The sequence below is a fragment of the Gopherus flavomarginatus genome, chromosome 9 (assembly GCF_025201925.1).
Source record: "Gopherus flavomarginatus isolate rGopFla2 chromosome 9, rGopFla2.mat.asm, whole genome shotgun sequence".
In the NCBI taxonomy this organism is placed as follows: domain Eukaryota; kingdom Metazoa; phylum Chordata; order Testudines; family Testudinidae; genus Gopherus; species Gopherus flavomarginatus.
This window is the reverse complement of record NC_066625.1, coordinates 49,948,414-49,969,782: the sequence shown is the minus strand read 5'-3', so window position 1 is coordinate 49,969,782 and position 21,369 is coordinate 49,948,414. Positions and strand designations below refer to the sequence as shown.

At 47.3% G+C, this 21,369-nt stretch overlaps 1 protein-coding gene across 12 annotated transcripts in view; it reads right to left on the bottom strand.

Annotated features, from left to right (window-relative positions):
- CELF6 (CUGBP Elav-like family member 6) overlaps nt 1-21,369 on the bottom strand; it is a 230,026-nt gene that overhangs the window by 12,953 nt on the left and 195,704 nt on the right. For 11 of the 12 annotated variants that reach the window (XM_050968352.1, XM_050968343.1, XM_050968340.1 and 8 more), the window contains one exon: nt 5,240-5,395. The exons of the other annotated variant lie outside the window; for it this stretch is intronic. In XM_050968352.1, the coding sequence (XP_050824309.1) occupies nt 5,268-5,395 (128 nt within the window). In that variant the 3' untranslated portion in view covers nt 5,240-5,267. The remainder of the gene's footprint in view (nt 1-5,239; nt 5,396-21,369) is intronic. 12 annotated transcript variants of the gene reach the window in all.

The following is a 21,369-nucleotide window of genomic DNA, read 5'->3' as shown; positions in this document are numbered from 1 at the left end:
ACACCCTTTCTTAGTGCAAGACGGGAGTAGTGTGTGCATGTGTTTAATTTTGGGGTATTTTTCACCCTTTTTTGTGTTTTCAAAATAAGTATAGCTAAATTTAGAAACAAAATATCATTTCAAAATGGAAAGTTGAAACTTTTAATTTCAAAACAATACAAATGAACTGTTCTGACATTTTTTGGGGAAAAAAAACATTTTTTTCTGTCCAAAATTATTCACCAAATTCAACTAGAATTTGCAAATAGTTCAGGAGTCCTGAAAAATGCACTGACAAATTTACCATTTGCTGAAAATATTTTGCCTAGAGAGAGAGAGCTGTGTATGTTGGGAGAGCCTGGAGAGTGAGCGTGTTGGAAGAGCCTTGTAATTATGCCTGTATATCTCTCATAGCCACATGTGCGCACATGAATCTTCAAGCCAACTGTTTGCTAATTTTGGGGAGTCTCTCAGGGGTTGACTCATTCATGTACCAGCCTTTCCTAATGAGGATCATGCCACAACTACCTGCCTTAGAGTACAACCCTGCCATCAGGCATTCCATCCCCTCTGCTCCATCCTCCTAATTAGATGGTTGGAGCTAGTTTCAAGTGTGAGTTGTATCAAAGAGGGAAAACATGCTAGCAGCTCCTTGTACAAGCTCAGCCATATATCCTTCCCCAAAATCCCTTCGGAATAATGATCTTGTGGCAACGTGGCCTGAGGCTCTAAGATGTGCAAGTAAGAGCTGAATCTGTGTACACTATTTTATCTGCTGGTGAATCCCCTCTCCCCGGGATGCCCATACCAGCCAAAGTGCATCTGTATGTGACCCTTGCACTTTGGCTGGTGGAGCTGGAGGAGATATCCTTTTCTCATCTTATCTCAGCCTATCTTCTAAACAGCATAGTCTGTTTCTTGGCTGGCTGTTCTCTGGGTGACCTATCAAATGTCACATTTGAATGTACATGTCTCTGGGGAATGTATTTTGAAGCAGGGAGAAGATGTAGACTACTACAGGATGGCTGCTTAGTTGTACCTGACCACTCAGAGCAGCAGGTGGCAACACAATGAGAAAAGGTGGAGCTGGTCCAAAATTTGTTTTTAATCTCAAAACTGGTTTTTGACAGAAATTTGGGTTTTTGACAGAATTCATTTTTCTTGAAAAAGCATCTGAGTCCTGTGCAAAACATCAGTTTTTCAACAAAAAAATGAAATGAGTGAAAACTGAAATAATTTTGGTTTTCAGACAAAACCAACAATATTTCAATCTGGGTATGTTGCTGCAGTGCCTTGTGGGAGTTGTAGTTCACGTATCTGACAAACCTATTCTCCTGTATGACCCTTAGCTGGACATTATTTCCCACAATGCACCATGGCCATGCTGCTTCCTAATCAAGAATGGGGACCATAGTGCATCCTGGGAGATGTAGTCTAACCGGGGAGCCTGCTCAACTGAAGAGAATGGGAGCATGATACACCCAAACTACAGCACCCATGAGGCACTACAGCAGCCTTTCATAATAAAATTATTTCAGTTTTGGCCAAAATATTTCAGATTTTAACTTTTCACCAGGAATTTGACATTTTCTGTGGAAGCCTCTCCCCTCCAGTTCTAAAAGAGGGTCAAACTGCTGCATCCCCCTCAGTATTTGGAAGAGGCAGAGTAATAGGCCCCGTGTCACCATCTAACGACCATCATGTTCCCACGAGGATTAGGGCAGCACAGCGTTAGTCCTGGACAGCCACAAATTCATGACTAACAAACATCTCCAGTCACTACTATCTACATTCAAAACAGTAATCAGCCAAAGGACAGGAATCTCTTTAGAGCCAGGATTTTGGATACTCATTTAAACCCACCTAGTCCCTTGGCCTCACAGCTAGCTTAGAAATGGTGCACAAATAAGATTTCTCACTAGATTTCGCCTACTGTTTCCTAGTTTCAGCTCAGTGTTTGCTGCTTCTATGTCCTGGCTAGAGGCAGGGAAGCAAAATGTGCCTGAAAATAAAATGGGAATAGCAAATGAAACTTGAACAGAGCATTTAAAACCTGTGAAAGGGCTTGGAAGCTCTGGTCCAGTTGCATTTGGGTTGGAGATTGGATGGAGAAGTGGTAGTGTGATTAATACTGTGGGGAGAAGGGGCACTCTGGTGCGTTTGAGTTTTAGGGAAGATTCAGTTTGAAAATCTGATTTTATCCAATATGGTTCAGACATCCCGAGCTCAGGCCTGACTTTCCCCAAACACAATGTCCTGTTCAGAGACTTCTGTCTGGAAGTACTGGCAGATGACATTTTGGAAGTGGAAAGGCCAGCACATTTTCAAAGCAGAGAGAGACCTGAACCCACACCCTGAATCCAAACACTCTCAATTCTTTCCCTTCTCTGAAATTCAGATCCCAATTCTGCAGCTTGAGCCGTCTCTATCGGAAAGTGCCCTTAGTGTACCTGGGAAGGGTTCGGCAGTCTGGAAGGTGAATGGTCTGAATAAGTGGTGGGAACAGGCATCTGGTGTGAGTCCAGTAGGGTCAAGGACAAACCTGGTGCTTATCCCTCTGAAAACTAGCTGAACCCTGAGCAGTTAGCAAATAAACAGCTTCTAATCCTCTCTGTGGTTGGCACACCATGTGCTTGTGCATCACTGCCCTCGGCTAGATTTGGGGGACTTGCTTCAGGAGAGTAGCTACCCCATGTGTTTTTGGACATCAGTCTTGATGCTTCTATTGCATGTAGGTAGGTAGCTGATGACATCACCATATGTGCATATGCTGCGCATATGCAGCCATGCATTACTATAAACAGTGCACGATCATCAGGGATCCCAGTTTTCTGTGATAAACTGCCCCAAATTCTCTTATAAAAAACATTAAAATCTGCATTTTTCTGCAATTAAAAAAGAAAAACTGAACTTTGGTTTCCCTAGCCGTCCAGAGCTGGGTGGCTGGAGAGCGGCAGCTGCCGGCCAGGTGCCCAACTCTGAAGACAGCACTGCAGACAGCAGCAGTGAAAAAGTAAGGGTGGAAACACCATATCATGCCACACATGGAAGTCCTTAGGGGCCCTATGCAGTATTATTAAACTGGTGCCCCTATGCCTGACGGCAGCCCGGGCTCGCATGTGTATTTTAGATAAGGGTGGTCATTTGAAGGATTTATTTAAAAAACAATATGTCTGAAGATCCAAGAATTTAAGGCTAAAGATGAATACTCAGATTGTGCATCTAAAAATCTATGTAAGGGTTTTTTTAGAGATGTCATTTTATAATCTTCAGCAACACACTAATGAAATATTTTTAAAGCACATTTTAAACTAAGGTCTTGTAGACTAACATGTTCTAGTAAATATTACAGTAATGCACATCTGTTTTTGGGTATGGCTACACTTGCAGCTGTACGGAGCTGGGAGTTAAACCTGTCTTCGTACAGCTGAGGAGGGAAAGCGCTGCCATCTGTCCACACTGACAGCTGCCAGCACACTGTCGTGGCCACATTTGCAGCATCTACAGCGACACTGGGAGCGGTGCATTATGGGCAGCTATCCCAGCGTTCCAAGTGGCTGCACGTGCTTTTCAAAAGAGGGGCGTGGGGTGGAGTGTGACAGGGAGCGTGGGGGAGAGAGAGAGAGTGGATTTTTGGAGCCGACACTCTGTCAACAGCTGCCTTGCAAGTTCCAACCCCCTTCCCCACCCCTCTCTCACTCACTGAAAGCAAACAACAGCTGTTTGTTTTTTTCCTCACAGACCAGATAAGCAGCCTCCCTGAAACGAACCCCCAGCCCCGTGCACTGTGCTGCTTCTCTCCTCAAGCCCTCTCCCTCCCCCTCTCTTCAAGCAAACACTAGCTGTGGGTGTTCCAAAGGGAGCCCCCCTGCCTGCCTCTGTTCATTCACAGCAAACACTAGCTGTGTTTGTTTTTTTGATAACCAGCTCCGGAGCCCGGAGTTCACAACAAAACAAAGAGAGTAATCGTCACTTATAAGGATTATGGGAAGCTTCTGGAGGTCAGTTACAGTGTACTAAGATTATTCCCTGTTTACACTGGTGCCCCAGCGCTGCAGTAGCAGCACTATACTCTTTACTCCTCTCGTGGAGGTGGAGTACAAGCAGCGCTGTAGCCATGGAGATACAGTGCTGTATGTGCCTTGCCAGTGTGGATGGAGAGTGAGTTACAGCGCTATAAAGCCACTAACAGCGCTGTAACTCTCAAGTGTAGCCAAGGCCTTTGTCAGTAAATTCAAAAACTGACAGTATATACCTGGGGGTTGGCAAATGCCTGTTAAATGGCTTCATTACCACTTGAATGGCTCTTTAACAGTTTCAATGTTGTGCTAATAGGTCTGGCAGGCTGGAAGGGTTGTTCACTTTTAAGTACCAGATCCCCTCTGGAGGAAGACACAACAGGCTGCAGCAGCCAGCTGTGGTGGGAGCCTGCAGGAAGGGTCAGAACAGGGATAGGAAGAGGTGAATGGGTGGACACTAAGACCCAGGAGTGCCTATGCAGCTGTGTATCTGCATATGCCTAAGTACGGCCCTGATGTCAACCTTATTTGTGCGCTGCTGCTGATGGTGGCGCTGCCTTCAGAGCTGGGTGCCTTGCCAGCAGCCACCGCTCTCCGCTCTACCTTCAGAGCTGGGCAGCCAGAATAAAACCCAAAGATTCTCTGTAAAAATGCAAATTCTGTGTTTTTCCATGGCAAATGGATTTCTAGGATTCCTGATGATCAGGGACTTTGCAATGGTTTGTGGCTGCATATGATGCACACAAGACACCAACTTGAAAGGAAGCAACAATAATAACAATATCTAGCACTAAGTGATCTCAAAGTACTTTAAAAAGATGGCAAACATTATTATCACTATTTTTCAGATGGGGAAACGGAAGCCCAGAGAGGGACAGTGACTCGCCCCCAGGTCACCCAGCCAGTCAGAAGCAGATCTGGGAGTGAGTCCTTATCTGGCGCTCTAGCCACTGGACCACACTGATTCAAACTCAGGACTACCAGGTCCGAAAGAATAAGGCAGAGCTAAAGGAGCAGCTTTAATAGCTAAGTCAAAGGTCCAACACTCTCCAACAAATGGCAGCGGTGCACAGATCAACAGAAGTCAGCATCATCCTGGCATGAATGAAACAACAGGAGATGCCATACTGCCCCCTGGCTTCCTGGCAGCAAGCACAGATGATTTGGTGAAAACACCACCCTACCCCCACACTCTCCTGCTTCTACCAAAGTTGGGGCAGTCTGGTCTGCCAATGCCTTACCTGTTTGCAGGGCCAGGGTGAGCAGGGGTCAGTAGGGTCTGTTGGCATCTTTTGGCCGCTTTAGTTGGACCTTTAGCCTCTTCATGCCGATCTGGAAGCCGTTCATGGCCTGAATGGCTGCCTGAGCACTAGTCGGATTGTCAAAACTGACGAAACCTGGGGGTGAGGGGAGGGGTGAGAGGGGGGACGGAGAAGGAAGGACACAATTCATCACCAAAAGCACCAGAGACCCTCTCCACTCATCACCACAAGTTCACTCCAAGCATCCAACAGTAACTGCTGGCCAAGTGCAATGGGATTACCCAGAGGGTTCTGGTGCAGGGGAGGGAGAGGTGATGCTGGGAATATTGTGATCACAGCCCTCCGCATTCAATAACCAGATCCCCCTAAAATCATGAGATTTAAATTCATACTGTCTGACTCCTGATTTTGGAACTGTTAAGGGTGGAAGCCGCCTTCCAATGGGAAGTGCCAGCCCATCTTTACTAGGGGCACACTCACTTGCACATGGAAAAGTTGTAAGGAAATGGCCTCTATTTTGACTGTAGGCCTCGTGTGGCTTCAGTCCATTTTAAAGTAATGGCAGACAGCAGCCATTTTGAACAAGGGCCAGTCTTGGTGAGAGTTCTGCCAGAAATCAGGAGATTCTGAGAAGCTATGTCTGCCCCTTGCTCCCAATGCAGCCCTCCACTCCTACAAGTATCCTATATTCCGAGGCTAATTATGAAATAAGTCACTCCCCAAAGAGAACAGGCTTGTTGAAGGAGTCAAAGGAAAACCTTTTAAAGCAAAAGCCACATGCTTTCTCTTACCCTACTGCTGTTACAGAATGGAAAGATGTAGCCATTAAAGAGGAAAACAACTCACTTTTAAAGCCAAGAGGTTTATGCTTCTGTCACAAAGGATGCTTGGGCTGCGTTGGATATAATATAATAAACATGGCACCCTGCCAAACCTTTCCCCGCACCTGCCATTGAACGGGAAACCTTGAATCTTGGCGGCATGAGAACTTTTCCCCCCCCTCCAATTTGTTTGAGTGCTGCCTCTGTATCTCCAGCTTTGAGGCTAGAACCTAAAGAACCACCATTCTGCAGGAGATATGGCAAAGGCTCTACTAATAGCAGAAAATACAGCACAGGAAAGGCACCTTCTCCCAAGACTATTAACCCAAATTTACAACTTCTCCAGAGAGTTGAAAAGTTTAGTGATGATTCATCTGAACTTTTAAGGGCTTAGATGAACTGCCTGGTGCAACACAGCAGTTGCCTGGGAGAACACCTGGCAGCAGTGGCGGTGGGCTGCCTCCCACCCAGGCTTGGCTTCTGAGACAGGGGCAGAGAGCAAGCCGGAGTACTCTTCCTGCCCAGCATGCTCGGAGTCAGCCCCTATCTCTGGAAGCCAGAGCAAGCCGCTGCCACCCCTCCCTAGAGAGCCTCTCTCCCAGGCAGCTGCTGCTGCACACGGGGAAGGTGGGCTCCAGCTCACTTGGCCCCTGTCCCTGAAGCCAAGCCAGCATGGGGGGGCAGCCTGCCGCCATTGCAGCCAGATGCTCTCCCAGGCAGCTGCTGTGCTGCATTGGGCCAGACCTAGCTGCCCAGGAGAGCAGCTGAACGTGCCAGGGGCGGGGGGAGCCAGTGCAGCGGGAGGATAGAGTCCCCTCTACCCCCACAGGTAACATGGGGTGGGGGGCGTGCAGGGGACAGGGCTGGGGGCAGGGCAGGGAGGAGACACCTGGGGAGGTCACGTGTCCTCCCCTTTAGCTGGTGCCCATCCAGTATGGGGAGGCACCAATCATCTAACCCCAAATTATGGGAGGATTTGGAATTCAAATCTGTGTATGAATTTTGTAAATGGGTTCTATTTTTATAGTGGTCTCAACAAAACTCAGGAGATTTAAATCTCTGAATTTCCAGAGAATTGGAGATCTGGGACCTGTTTCTCTGCCTTGCACCCTGCGTTGTCATTTACAGCTGAGCAAAGTGGGTGTACAGTGTTGCCACTTAGATTCTGTAGCATTTTGCAACCACATTGCAAAGGAACAAATGACATCACAGGGTACAAAGCAGTGAAGAATCTGGCTCCTGGAAATTAATTTTGTCCTAATCTCTGCTCTGGACTTGATTGAAGTTTGCCCTTTGCTAACACTGCCCTTCCTGCATGTTCACTTAACCAGTTCCAATCTTCGCTGGGCTTCGCCATGCTTGACATCAATCCAAGCATCCACATTAAAGACACCCAGCCTTTCACCAAGAGTACAGTCTCCAAAACAACCACCAACTGCTCCAACACTTAAAAGATTCCCCCCAAAGCATTCTCCCAATTCCCTACTTGGCTGGCAGAAGACCTCAGCTAAATCCAGGAACTCTGACATACAGCACATGGTGCCTACAACTGCCTGAAGCATCAACCTTACTCACAAGAGGCTGATGTGGTGGTATTGCATATTTGAAAGGCTTCTCCTGTCACCTATTGTTGTATCTTCTTGCTAACATCTGCTGCAATAAAAAAGTAACGTGCAATAACCTCAGAGTTCCAGTGTGCATGGCAGCTCCATTTGTACCTGCATCTCCTGAGAACTGGCAGCCAGTCCCAGCAGAAGGGCATTTTAATTGAACACACCATTTTCAGATCCTGGAAAGGGAGCACATTGAGGGAATGGATACTTTCCTATCCACGGATGGCAGGTGGCAACTCTGCAATGCTTTCCTCCTTTCCTTTGAGCGTCAGGGAGAGGCACCACGGAGCACAGCAGCTGTTAATGGAGCAGGGCTGGGGGTAGGAGGAGGACAGAAGCAGCAGCAGCGGTGGTAACATTATGAGAATTGCAGCACAGCAGAGCCTGTCTTATCGGTGTCAGTAATGATCTTCCCAGCACCTTCCAGCCTAGGATCTCAACACGCTTCACAGCCACTAATGAATGAAGCCTCATCTTCATGCCCGTGTGAGTTAGTGAGTATAGGTATCATTCGATGTGGGTTGTGTGTGGAAAGAGGGACAGTGTCTCAGCCAAGGTCATGCAGCAAGTCACTGTCAAAGCTGGGAGTAGAACCCACATCTCCTTCCCACACTCCTTTGTTTTAACCACCAAACAGTGCTCCAGCCACAAGGTGGCATTTGTGCAGATCCCATCAGAGCTACCTGAATACAGTTTGAATGTGCAGGCTCAGAATAAGCTTGCTGAGTTGTGTGGGGCAGTAACAATTTTGATTGTAAGCTGGCAGGACATTACCAGTGTCCCGCATTCACTTGGGGAAGATGCAATGTCATTACCCTACGATATTTGCCTGAAGACGGCTGATGTATGAAAGCAATGCTTGTGTTGTGACATGCCAACATTGGTATGGGGGGGGCAGTTCTGTTTGACCATCTGAATGTGAGTCTTCAGCAAGAAAGAGTAGGTGTGGATTGCCAAAACAGAAAACAAACCAGGGCCATCAGGTGTACCTCCACATACACCACAACCACACCATACACCACCACAACAGCAAGAGCAGCAGCAATTCTCTTTGGAGAATCAAGTGGGCACAAGAAGGAGGCAAGGCTGCACACTATCATGCTGGTTAAGTCTAACATTGATGACCAACTTGTACCAAGAATTATTAAATCCAAGATAGGTGCTAGAGGGATTAGGAGATAAGCTATTGGAACTGGAGTCTGTTGCCTCTACAGCATTGGTTCAAATGCAGCCCAGGTCAATAGCAGCCGTAAGTTGTTCCCATCTGGTGTACCATCTCTCCAGTTTTCAGAGTAGCAGCCGTGTTAGTCTGTATCCGCAAAAAGAATAGGAATACTTGTGGCACCTTAGAGACTAACAAATTTATTTGAGCATAAGCTTTCGTGGGCTACAGCCCATTTCTTTGGATGCATGGGAATGGAACATATATTGAGGAGAGATATATACACATACAGAGAGCGTGAAAAGGTGGGAGTTGTCTTACCAACTCTGAGAGGCCAATTAAGTAAGGAAAAAAAAAACTTTTGAGTGATAATCAAGATAGCCCAGTACAGATAGTTTGATAAGAAGTGTGAGAATACTTACAAGGGGAGATAGATTCAATCTCCCCAGTGAACATCACAACAGGCATCAACCGGCACCTTTCATGGCAGGCTGAGCAGAGAACTGAATAGGCCTGCAGAGTGACCCAGCTTCTTATGCTCTGGGATAGTTGTTGGAGAGATAAGGTGGGTGTACCTTTTATAACAGTCACAGGTCAGACCTGAAGCACACTACCAAGGCACAGAACGAAGGGAGCCGTGTGTGTGAACCTACGCTTGCCCTGCCGCTGTTCCCCCTCCCCCACTTCTGTGGATTCATGGCGTATACCAGTGTCCAGGGCGGTTAGTCTGGGGCCTTTCACAAACAGGATAGCCATGGAAAAGAGAAACTGGCAGGAGGGAGAAACTGATGTCCCCAGCTGCAAGATAAAGGACTATATGAGCATAAAGAGCTCTGCACACTGACAACCACATGAGAATCCAGAGGAAAACAGACCATACTACTCACATAGAGTACTGAACACCCAGTGCAGGAAAGACTAAAGGTAGCATGTACAAGAACAAGTGCCCCTCCAGGAATTTCACAGCCGTGAACCTCGCCTTTTGAGCTAAATCACAATTAGTATCAGAGAAAATTCCAGCATAGCAACAGTGTAGCATGGAAAGGGAAATGACTTACCTGAACTTGTGCATCTCACTGCAGGGTCTCATCACCTAGCACCAGAATGCCATAACTCTCCAAGCTCTGAAAGGTTTTTTAACCCTTACGAGTGGTGGTAACAGGGCTCTTATTATCTGTTACATGCCCTCCTGCTGAGCTGAAATGCTGCCTTTGGAGGAAGTGGTCAGGGCTGATTGTGCAGGAGGTGAAGCTCCCAAAGGAACACACTAACCAATCACGCCTCACAAGACAAAATAAAATAAAAGTGCAAAATCAACACCTCATGCAAAGGGAGCCCCCCAGCTCTGAGGAGGGGAGACTCCCCACCAGAAAAACCCTTAATATCCCTATTAAGGAACTATAACAAGAAAGAAAACAACCCAAAGATAATACTTACTTTCTTAATCCCTGTTGCTCTCTGGGCAAAGTACAGGCCCACTAGAATAGGCACAATTTAAGCACCGAACCTGAGGGGAGCATTGCCATGATAAACACTTGTCCCCATCTTTAGAGGCTCTATCTCCCTTTTGGACTCAATAGGTGTTTTAGAGCCAGAGGACAGAGCCACACCATGATGCACAGTAGGTCTGGACACCTCACTGGCAACTCCAGCTGCATCATACGTTAATTGCAGAGCGGGGTCTGATCTCTCGCAGGGACATCCTTAAGGGCTGCACAAGCTCTTCTTCAGCAGAAGGAGTCAACAATACTTTATTAGGCTCTGCATTCTGCACAGGATTACTACTGGGAAGAGGGGAATTATCTGTAACAGGATCCCTGTCTACACCAAAAGAGCCAAGTAGGCTACTGAGAGGGTCTGAGCCTTTCCTGGAAACATCTCTTGGAGGTAAAAACAGGGAAACCTGGAGACTTAAAGGAGGTTTTTCAGCTAAACCTTCAGGTTGGTGTGGTTCAAGTGACAATACAACAGACTCAGGAGGAACATCTGTGGTCCAGGATACATAGATATATAGTCGGTGTAAACCTCCTTAGAATCAGTCACTAATGGGGAACCAAACATAGTCACTGGGGTAACCGTGTCAGGGTCTCCTCTGGCAAGATGCTTGGGGTACAGGGGTTGGATCAGTAATCAATGGAGTATCCATTCTCACATTGCTCCAGAGGAAGTAAATGGTTTCGGTTCAAGGTCTTTAATGGGCCGCCATTCTTTTCAAGCTTTAGTTGGGAGACAGGTAGCGCAGATATTTGACTTTCCAAAATGGAGGGTTGCAAACCCCAACTGTATGAAAGGTTGTGTTTTCCTGGGAGCCCAAGATTCCTGATAAGGACTCAATCACCCAGTTGCAGATCATAGTATTGCACCTTCTGATCATAATCATCTTTATTACCTTGGTTCCTCTTATCGTCTATGGCCTGAGCAAGCGAATAAACAGCATGCAAGTCTCTTTTTAATGTAGCCATGTACTGAAGATAAGATGGGTGGAAGGACCCATCTGCTGAGACCCCCCCAAAAAGAAGTTCATCGGTAGTCAAGCTTCTCGTCTTAACATTACAAAATATGGAGAATACCCTGTGATCTCATTTTGCATACAGTTTTAAGCATGCACAATATGGCTAATGTGCTAGCTCCATCTAGATTTCTGTTAGGGATTTAAAGTTCCCGACACATTAAGCAGGGTCAGATTAAAGCATGAAATTTGCATTCCTCCATCATCTGGGTAGCTTGGCCCATTTAGGATTCAAAGTAATCCTCTCCAGCAGGAGTAGCTTTTAACCGGAGAGGAAACTCATCTTACAGTACCCAACTCCCTCACAGGGTGACCGAGTACAGCCTTCCACCAATTATCCTAGTGCAGTTATCAGATACTCATTCATAACAGATGCTGGTTTAACGATGGCCATCACATCTTCCAGCAAAGCCTTCACTTTAGCTGCAAAATCAGCAGTCTCAGCTGGTATAGTCTCCTCTTTTGGGCACTCCCAGACAGAAACACAGGCCAGGGGCCAATTTCACCCACAATCCCAACTTTCTGGAGTACATACAGTGGGTCCAAGTCAGCAGCCGCTCTCACCAATACAGCCACAGTCTAGGTATTAGAGTCACCTCGGTAACCGTAAAAATCATGGTCTTCCCAAAGATTTTCACAGTTCCCAACACCTAACAGTGTGACCTTACCCAGGATAAGGGCTTGACTGGGTGGCATGCCAATCTCTACACCAGGACGTTAGCTTACAGTGATGGAGGAGATACTAAAGTTCATTAAAGAAATAGAGTCCTTTAAAGTCCAGAAGGGTTCAGGAAAATAATCAGAACTACAATAGCATAAAATAGCTGCAGAATTTCAGGCTGGCAGAAGGATCCCAATGGTGCCTCCAAAATGTAACCCCTCCTTTTCTCCCTGGATTATCAGGAGCAAGCAACACCCCTCTGTGTGCCTGATGCTGTCAACAGTGATGGAGATCCTGAGTATCCCAGTGATGATGGTGGATAGGTAGGAATCCTCGATCCACTCCTCTGCTGCAGTCCTTTTACTTGTAACAAAATTAATCCTGGCTGGGCCCTGCACACACCCACTGGGGAGCCTGGGGAGCCTCCAGGAATAAACCTGAGATAATCTATGCAATGGGGCTAACCCAAAAATATCAGTTATACACTCTCTGCAAATAATACCCACTTAGACTAGAGTTAGCACCCCTTCACTCCACAATTTAGAAAAACACGCTGTAACAGATTGAGAATAATTAAAATGTCACAATCATTTTAAGTTAGTACACTGCCACCAGTTACCCCATCCCAGAATGGGGCACTCCTCTTAATTTCAGAATTCTAGACCCTTGCGTGGGCGCATTTAAAGATCTTGAAGCTGGGGCCTGGAAAGCTCTGTGGATCCAGTAAGGCAGTCCAGCCAAGGCAACATGGGGCGGAGTGAATCTAACCTGGGGTCATTCCAAGCTGCACAGCCCCTGAGGATGGGCGCTGTTAGAACCAGAGGGCAGTAACCTGGATCCTGTTCAGCCAATAAGATTATTTAGTCTCTCCTCCCACTGAAGTCTCTTTGCTGTCCCCCTTCCCCTTTACACACTGCCCCAACAAACAAGGCCGTGGTTCCTCCCACTGCCGTCACTGCAAGCCAGCCTCAGGCAGCTCTGGGCACCACCGCAGTCTCTGCCCTGGCTCCACTGACGCCCAGCGATCATAGGTGTTGGAACTAGGGGTGAGGGGGGCGCTGCAGCACCCCCTAACTTGAAGTGGTTTCCATTATATACAGGGTTTACAGTTTGGTTCAATGGCTCACAGCACCTCCACTGTACAAATTGTTCCAATACCCCTGCCAGCAATAGCCTGCCTGGCTCCTTGCTTGGTTCAAGCCCGGAAGTTTCTCAACAGCAGCTCCCAGCTGGGCTAGAGCTCCATAAAGCAACTGTCATTCCTGGCCAGGGGTCCAGTAACACAGCCTCAGCTCCCCACAAAACGCATGTGCCTCTGCATCCAAAACCGAGGCTTCAAGGCCTCACCCTTGGAAGTGGCAGTCTGTTTCTTCCTCTAACGTTTTGGGAGTTGTAGTCTCCAAGGATGGATTGCAGCCCTCAGGATGGTCCTGACCAGGACACCCACAATTAAGTTCAGAGGCCCATGGAACAAGGGGTGCCTGTTTTCAAAACGTGGGGGTCAGGTGGATCAGTCAGTAGTGCCTGAAGCACACCCTTGACAGACGCTGAAGCCCCTGTTACCAGTGATACCACATGACTTTCCATGTGAATCACAGAACTTCACAGGAATTTGGGACAGCTCTGCTGAGATCACATTAATATCTGGTGTCTCACAAGACTCATTGTAGGGGAGAGTGAACTCAAAAGTGTCAAGCCCTGCATGAACCTGACACTAGGGGCTGCAGAGACTCTGGACAACCTTCCACTAATGAGTGAGCAAGTGAGATAGCTGCCAGAGGCACCTGGATGGGCTCCAGCTTTCAGTCAGATACTCAGGGGAGGGAGGAAGTGAGGCAGGGCAAGTAAAGGGACTGCTGGGCTTAACTGCAACACTTCACAGTTTCTTCCCACACTTTCCTGCTGCCAGAAGGTATCCCAGCTGCCAGGAAGCCTTAGGCTTGTCATAAACAGATAGCTAAGGATTAATGTTCTTTTACCTGTAAAGGGTTAACACAGGGAACCAAACACCTGACCAGAGGACCAATCAGGAAACAAGACTTTTTCAAATCTGGGTGGAGGGAAGTTTTGGGTGTGAGTTCTTTGTTCTTTGTCTTGGGTCTGACCCTCTCGGCTCTGAGAGTGATTTTTCTATCTCCAGGCTTTCTAATCTTCTGTTTCCAAGTTGTAAGTACAAGGATAGTAAGACAATAGGTTTATATTGTTTTTTTTGTATTTACATGTGTGTAGTTGCTGGAGTGTATTCTTTTTGGATAAGGCTGTTTATTCATTTTTTTCCTTTAAGCAATTGACCCTGTATATTGTCATCTTAATATAAAGACCATTTTATGTCTTTTTCTTTCTTTTTTATATAAAGCTTTCTTTTTAAGACCCGTTGGAGTTTTTCTTTAGTGGGGACTCCAGGGAACTGAGTCTGCAGCTCACCAGGGAATTGGTGGGAGGAAGAAGTCAGGGGGAAAATCTCTTTGTGTTAGATTTACTAAGCCTGACTTTCCATACCTTCTGGGTGAGGGGGAAGAGAGATTAGCTCTCTCGGTGCTTGTGTTTCAAGGACTTGAAACAGGGAGGGTAGAATCCCTTTGTTTAGATTCACGGAGCTTGCTTCTGTATATCTCTCCAGGAACCCAGGGAGGGAACACCTGGAGGGGAGGAGGGGGAAGGGAAATGGTTTATTTCCCTTTGTTGTAAGACTCAAGGCATCTGAGTCTGGGGGTCCCCCAGGGAAGGTTTTGGGGAGACCACAGTGAGCTAGGCACTGTATAATTCCTAGCTGGTGGCAGCAATACCAGGTCCAAGTTGGTAACTAAGCTTGGAGGTTTTCATGCTAACACCCATATTTTGGACGCTAAGGTCCAGATCTGGGAAGAAATGTTATGACATGGTGGTAGCGGTGGGATAGATAGAATCCAGAAGCCAGTAGGAATATTATATTTTTCTTTTCTCTGCTTGGGGCTTTTGAGCAGAGAGGGTTTGGTTTTAAAAGGAACCAGAGAGAAATTTTTTTTTCTGTTCTCTCCTGGCAGTAGCTTGCATATTAAGCAAGGAACCATTAAGGAGTGACAAACGGTCTTTTGTTATACAATAGCACTCCGATTGAGAGTCAAGTTCCCAGCACAATACACATGCAAATAAAGTGTTTTTTCTGGTTTACTTTACATTTAAAAGATTAGCTAGAGGAAGAAAAAAAAAGGCACTGTTGCTAGGCAGACCCCAGGAGATAACAGAGCCAGCAGTTCAGACAACAAACACCGGAGGGCAACCCAACACAAGAAAACAGGAACCAGAATGTCACGAAAACCAGAAGCAGTACAGCTGGAAGCAATGGAAAAACAGATAGAACTACTAAGAACACAAATGGCCAGAGATGAGGCAACTCACAAACAAGAGATGGAAAGGCTACAAAAACAAGAAGACGCCAAAAATGCAGCCCACCACAGAAAACTACAAGAAGAAGAGGCAGCCTACCGCCGAGAAATGGAAAAACAACAAAAAGAAAGTGAAGAGAGGGAAAAAACAGAGAAAACATGAACTAGAGTTAGTGCAGGCAGGGCAGCATGCTCCAGCCAATCCTAACAACCCTTCACCAACCAAGAAATTTCCCACTTACAAGGCAGGTGATGACACTGAGGCCTTCTTAGAAAATTTTGAAAGGGCCTGCCTTGGGTACAGCATCCCTGAAGACCAGTACATGGTAGAATTGAGGCCACAGCTCAGTGGATCTTTAGCAGAGGTGGTGGCTGAAATGCCAAAGGACCGAATGAACGATTATAAACTGTTTCAAAACAAGGCCAGATTAAGAATGGGGATAACCCCGGATCGTGCCCGTCGGCGTTTCAGAACCCAAAAGTGGAAACCAGATGTGTCATTTCCCAAACATGCCTACTACGTTGGAAAGAATTATGAGGCCTGGATATCAGGAACCAATGTTAAATCCATGGACGAACTGCACCTCCTCATACAAATGGAACAGTTCTTGGATGGTGTTCCTGAGGACATAACACAGTACATACAAGATGGAAAACCCAAAAATCTCACTGAGGCGGGGGAAATTGGAGCCAGATGGATGGAAGTGGCAGAAAGCAAGAGAGCTACTGTCAAGGGGAACGAATAACCCAGAGGGCACACCAACAATAAACTCTACAACCAAGGGCAACCAAAGACCCCACCTATAACCCAAGGAAAGCCACAGACACCCTATTCTTCCACCTCCCCAGTCTCCAGTAACTCACCTCGATCCAGTGACCAGTCAGCTGGAAGATGCTTTAAGTGTAATGAACTGGGACATATCAAGGCCAACTGCCCAAAGAACGCCAACCGAATGCAGTTCATTACACCACCATCACACCAAAGATCCCCAGGCCCAGATGCCTCTCAAATACCCTTAGAGCGAAGGGAAATTTTGAGAATGGGCGTAAAGAAGGTTACTGCGTGGAGAGACACGGGGGCACAAGTGTCAGCTATCCACCAATCCTTCGTCAACCCCAAATTCATCAACCCAAAGGCCCAAGTGACAATTTATCCCTTCATGTCACAAGCTGTAGACTTGCCTACAGCTGAACTACCTGTCCAGTACAAAGGCTGGTCAGGAATGTGGACTTTTGCAGTCTATGACAATTATTCCATCCCCATGCTACTGGGGGAAGACTTGGCCAACCAGGTGAAGCGGGCCAAGAGAGTGGGAATGGTTACACGCAGCCAAGCCAGGCAAGCTTCCAGACCCATTCCTGTTCCTGAGCCGTCCACAGACGCCCCGTCTGTGTTACCAGAGACCCAGACAGAGATAGTGGATCCTGATTCCATGTCAACCACTGAAACAGCCACAGCACCTCCAGTCCCAGGCCCAGAACTGGAACAGCAACCAGCACCAGCAATTGCAACCACAGCTTCAAACTCAATGCCAGAGAGCGCCAGCGAGCCAGAACTGGCAGAAGCAACAGACAGCCATACCCAAAAGGCTCAGCCAGAGCCTGAAATACCCTCAGGTGCACCAGCAGAGAGCGGTTCACTAGCAACGGAAACAACCCCATCACCTACATCGCTTCCAGAGGGACCAAGTCCAAGTCCCCAGTCTGAGGAAGAACTGGTGACCCCAACCTCAAGGGAACAGTTCCAGACTGAGCAGGAAGCAGATGACAGCCTTCAGAAAGCTTGGGCGGTGGCACGGAGCACCCCACTGCCTCTCAGCTCTTCTCACCGATCCCGGTTTGTTATAGACCAAGGACTTTTATACAAGGAGATTCTTTCTGGTGGACACCGGGAAGAATGGCAGCCGCAAAAACAGTTGGTGGTTCCAACTAAGTACCGGGGGAAGCTCTTAAGCTTGGCCCATGATCATCCCAGTGGCCATGCTGGGGTGAACAGAACCAAAGACAGATTGGGGAAGTCCTTCCACTGGGAGGGGATGGGCAAGGACGTTGCCAACTATGTCCGGTCTTGTGAGGTATGCCAAAGAGTGGGAAAACCCCAAGACCAGGTCAAGCCCCTCTGCAGCCACTCCCCATAATTGAGGTCCCATTTCAGTGAGTAGCTGTGGATATTCTGGGTCCTCTCCCAAAAAAGACGCCCAGAGGAAAGCAGTACGTATTGACTTTCGTGGACTTTGCTACCCGATGGCCGGAAGCAGTAGCTCTAGACAACACCAGGGCTAACGCTGTGTGTCAGGCCCTAACAGACATTTTTGCCAGGGTAGGTTGACCCTCCAACATCCTTACAGATTCAGGATCTAATTTCCTGGCAGGGACCATGCAAAAACTGTGGGAAACTCATGGGGTGAACCACTTGGTTGCCACCCCGTACCACCATCAAACCAATGGCCTGGTGGAAAGGTTCAATGGAACTTTGGGGGCCATGATATGTAAATTTGTCAACGAACACTCCAATAATTGGGACCTAGTGTTGCAGCAGTTGCTTTTTGCCTACAGGGCTGTACCACATCCCAGTTTAGGGTTTTCACCATTTGAACTTGTGTATGGCCACGAGGTTAAGGGGCCATTACAGTTGGTGAAGCAGCAATGGGAGGGGTTTATGCCTTCTACAGGAACTAACATTCTGGACTTTGTAAGCAACCTACAAAGCACCCTCCGACACTCTTTAGCCTTTGCTAAAGAAAACCTAAAGGATGCTCAAGAAGAGCAAAAGGCCTGGTATGATAAACATACCAGAGAACGTTCCTTCAAGGTAGGAGACCAGGTTATGGTCCTGAAGGCGCAACAGGCCCATAAGATGGAAGCATCATGGGAAGGGCCATTCACGGTCCAAGAGCGCCTGGGGGCTGTTAACTACCTCATAGCATTTCCCAATTCCTCACTAAAGCCCAGAGTGTACCATGTTAATTCTCTCAAGCCTTTCTATTCCAGAGATTTACAGGTTTGTCAGTTTACAGTCCAGGGAGATGATGCTGAGTGGCCTGAAGGTGTCTACTACGACAGGAAAAAAGACGGTAGCGTGGAAGAGGTGAACCTCTCAACCACCCTGGAACGTCTGCAGCGGCGACAAATCAAGGAGCTGTGCACTAGCTTCGCCCCATTGTTCTCAGCCACCCCAGGACGGACTGAATGGGCATACCACTCCATTGACACAGGTAATGCTCACCCCATTAGAACCTCACCCTACCGGGCGTCTCCTCACGCCCAAGCTGCTATAGAACGGGAGATCCAGAACATGCTACAAATGGGTATAATCCACTCATCTACCAGTGCATGGGCATCTCCAGTGGTTCTGGTACCCAAACCAGATGGGGAAATACGCTTTTGCGTGGACTACTGTAAGCTAAATGCGGTAACTCGTCCGGACAACTATCCAATGCCACGCACCGATGAGCTATTGGAGAAGTTGGGACGTGCCCAGTTCATCTCTATAATAGACTTAACCAAGGGGTACTGGCAAGTACCGCTAGACGAACCTGCCAAGGAAAGGTCAGCATTCGTCACCCATGCAGGGGTGTATGAATTTAATGTCCTTCCTTTCGGGCTGCGAAATGCACCCGCCACCTTCCAGAGGCTGGTAGATGGTCTACAAGCAGGACTGGGAGAATATGCAGTTGCCTACCTCGATGATGTGACCATTTTTTCTGACTCCTGGCCGGACACCTAGAACACCTGGAAAAGGTCTTTGAGCGCATCAGGCAGGCCGGACTAACTGTTAAGGCCAAAAAGTGTCAAATAGGACAAAACAGAGTAACTTACCTGGGACACCAGGTGGGTCGAGGAACCATAAACCCCCTACAGGCCAAGGTGGATGCTATCCAAAAGTGGCCTGTCCCAAAGTCAAAGAAACAGGTCCAATCCTTCTTAGGCTTGGCCGGGTACTACAGACGATTTGTACCACACTACAGCCAAATCGCTGCCCCACTGACCGACCTGACCAAAAAGACCCAGCCAAATGCAGTTAAATGGACTGATGAGTGTCAAAAGGCCTTTACCCAACTTAAGGCGACGCTCATGTCTGACCCTGTGCTCAGGGCCCCAGACTTTGACAAGCCATTCCTAGTAACCACAGATGCATCTGAGCGTGGTATAGGAGCAGTTCTCATGCAGGAAGCAACGGATCACAACTTCCATCCTGTCGTGTTTCTCAGCAAGAAACTGTCTGAGAGGGAAAGTCACTGGTCAGTCAGTGAAAAGGAATGCTACGCCATTGTGTACGCCCTGGAAAAGCTACGCCCCTATGTTTGGGGACGGTGGTTCCAGCTACAAATTGACCATGCTGCGCTAAAGTGGCTTTATACCGCCAAGGGGAACAACAAGAAACTTCTTCGTTGGAGTTTAGCTCTCCAAGATTTTGATTTTGAAATTCAGCACATCTCAGGAGCTTCTAACAAAGTAGCTGATGCACTCTCTCGTGAGAGTTTCCCAGAATACACCGCTTAAAAAATTGTCCGTCATATGTAAAAGTCTTGTAGTTTACATACTTAGTAGTATACGTAAAGGTGCACGTGTTGTATTCATCTGTTTATTCAAAAGTTCTAGGAAGAAATCACCGCCAGTGACGTTTCCCACTGTCTGTGATTTGGGGGGCGTGTCATAAACAGATAACTAAGGGTTAATGTTCTTTTACCTGTAAAGGGTTAACACAGGGAACCAAACACCTGACCAGAGGACCAATCAGGAAACAAGACTTTTTCAAATCTGGGTGGAGGGAAGTTTTGGGTGTGAGTTCTTTGTTCTTTGTCTTGGGTCTGACCCTCTCGGCTCTGAGAGTGATTTTTCTATCTCCAGGCTTTCTAATCTTCTGTTTCCAAGTTGTAAGTACAAGGATAGTAAGACAATAGGTTTATATTGTTTTTTTTGTATTTACATGTGTGTAGTTGCTGGAGTGTATTCTTTTTGGATAAGGCTGTTTATTCATTTTTTTCCTTTAAGCAACTGACCCTGTATATTGTCACCTTAATACAAGACCATTTTATGTCTTTTTCTTTCTTTTTTATATAAAGCTTTCTTTTTAAGACCTGTTGGAGTTTTTCTTTAGTGGGGACTCCAGGGAATTGAGTCTGCAGCTCACCAGGGAATTGGTGGGAGGAAGAAGTCAGGGGGAAAATCTCTTTGTGTTAGATTTACTAAGCCTGACTTTGCATACCTTCTGGGTGAGGGGGAAGAGAGATTAGCTCTCTCGGTGCTTGTGTTTCAAGGACTTGAAACAGGGAGGGTAGAATCCCTTTGTTTAGATTCACGGAGCTTGCTTCTGTATATCTCTCCAGGAACCCAGGGAGGGAACACCTGGAGGGGAGGAGGGGGAAGGGAAATGGTTTATTTCCCTTTGTTGTAAGACTCAAGGCATCTGAGTCTGGGGGTCCCCCAGGGAAGGTTTTGGGGAGACCACAGTGAGCTAGGCACTGTATAATTCCTAGCTGGTGGCAGCAATACCAGGTCCAAGTTGGTAACTAAGCTTGGAGGTTTTCATGCTAACACCCATATTTTGGACACTAAGGTCCAGATCTGGGAAGAAATGTTATGACAAGGCTACATTCTAAGAGGTCTCCTGGAGGGGCCCAGTGCTGGCGCAGTGCCCTGCTAACGCACTCTTTGCTTGGTGCCAAGAGCAACAGCTCAGGTGCTTGTTTTGTTTTTTCAGGTGAGTGGCAAATAGCCCGTTTCCAGGGCCTCAAAGGGAAATCCTGCAGGAAGGGGTCAGAGTGCCGAGGAGAAAGGCGAGGCCTGACGTGATACTACCTGAGACACCAATGTGGCTGCTGAGGAGGGTCAAGGGAACCACCGAGATGGGCTCCGAAGACTACACGTATCTGGTGCCCGGGCAGGAACCACCTACACATGCAGTGAAACACCAAGCTAGGTGCTGGGTCATTAACAAAGCCCAGGTGCCAGGGCACTAGGTGCCAGTAGTGAGG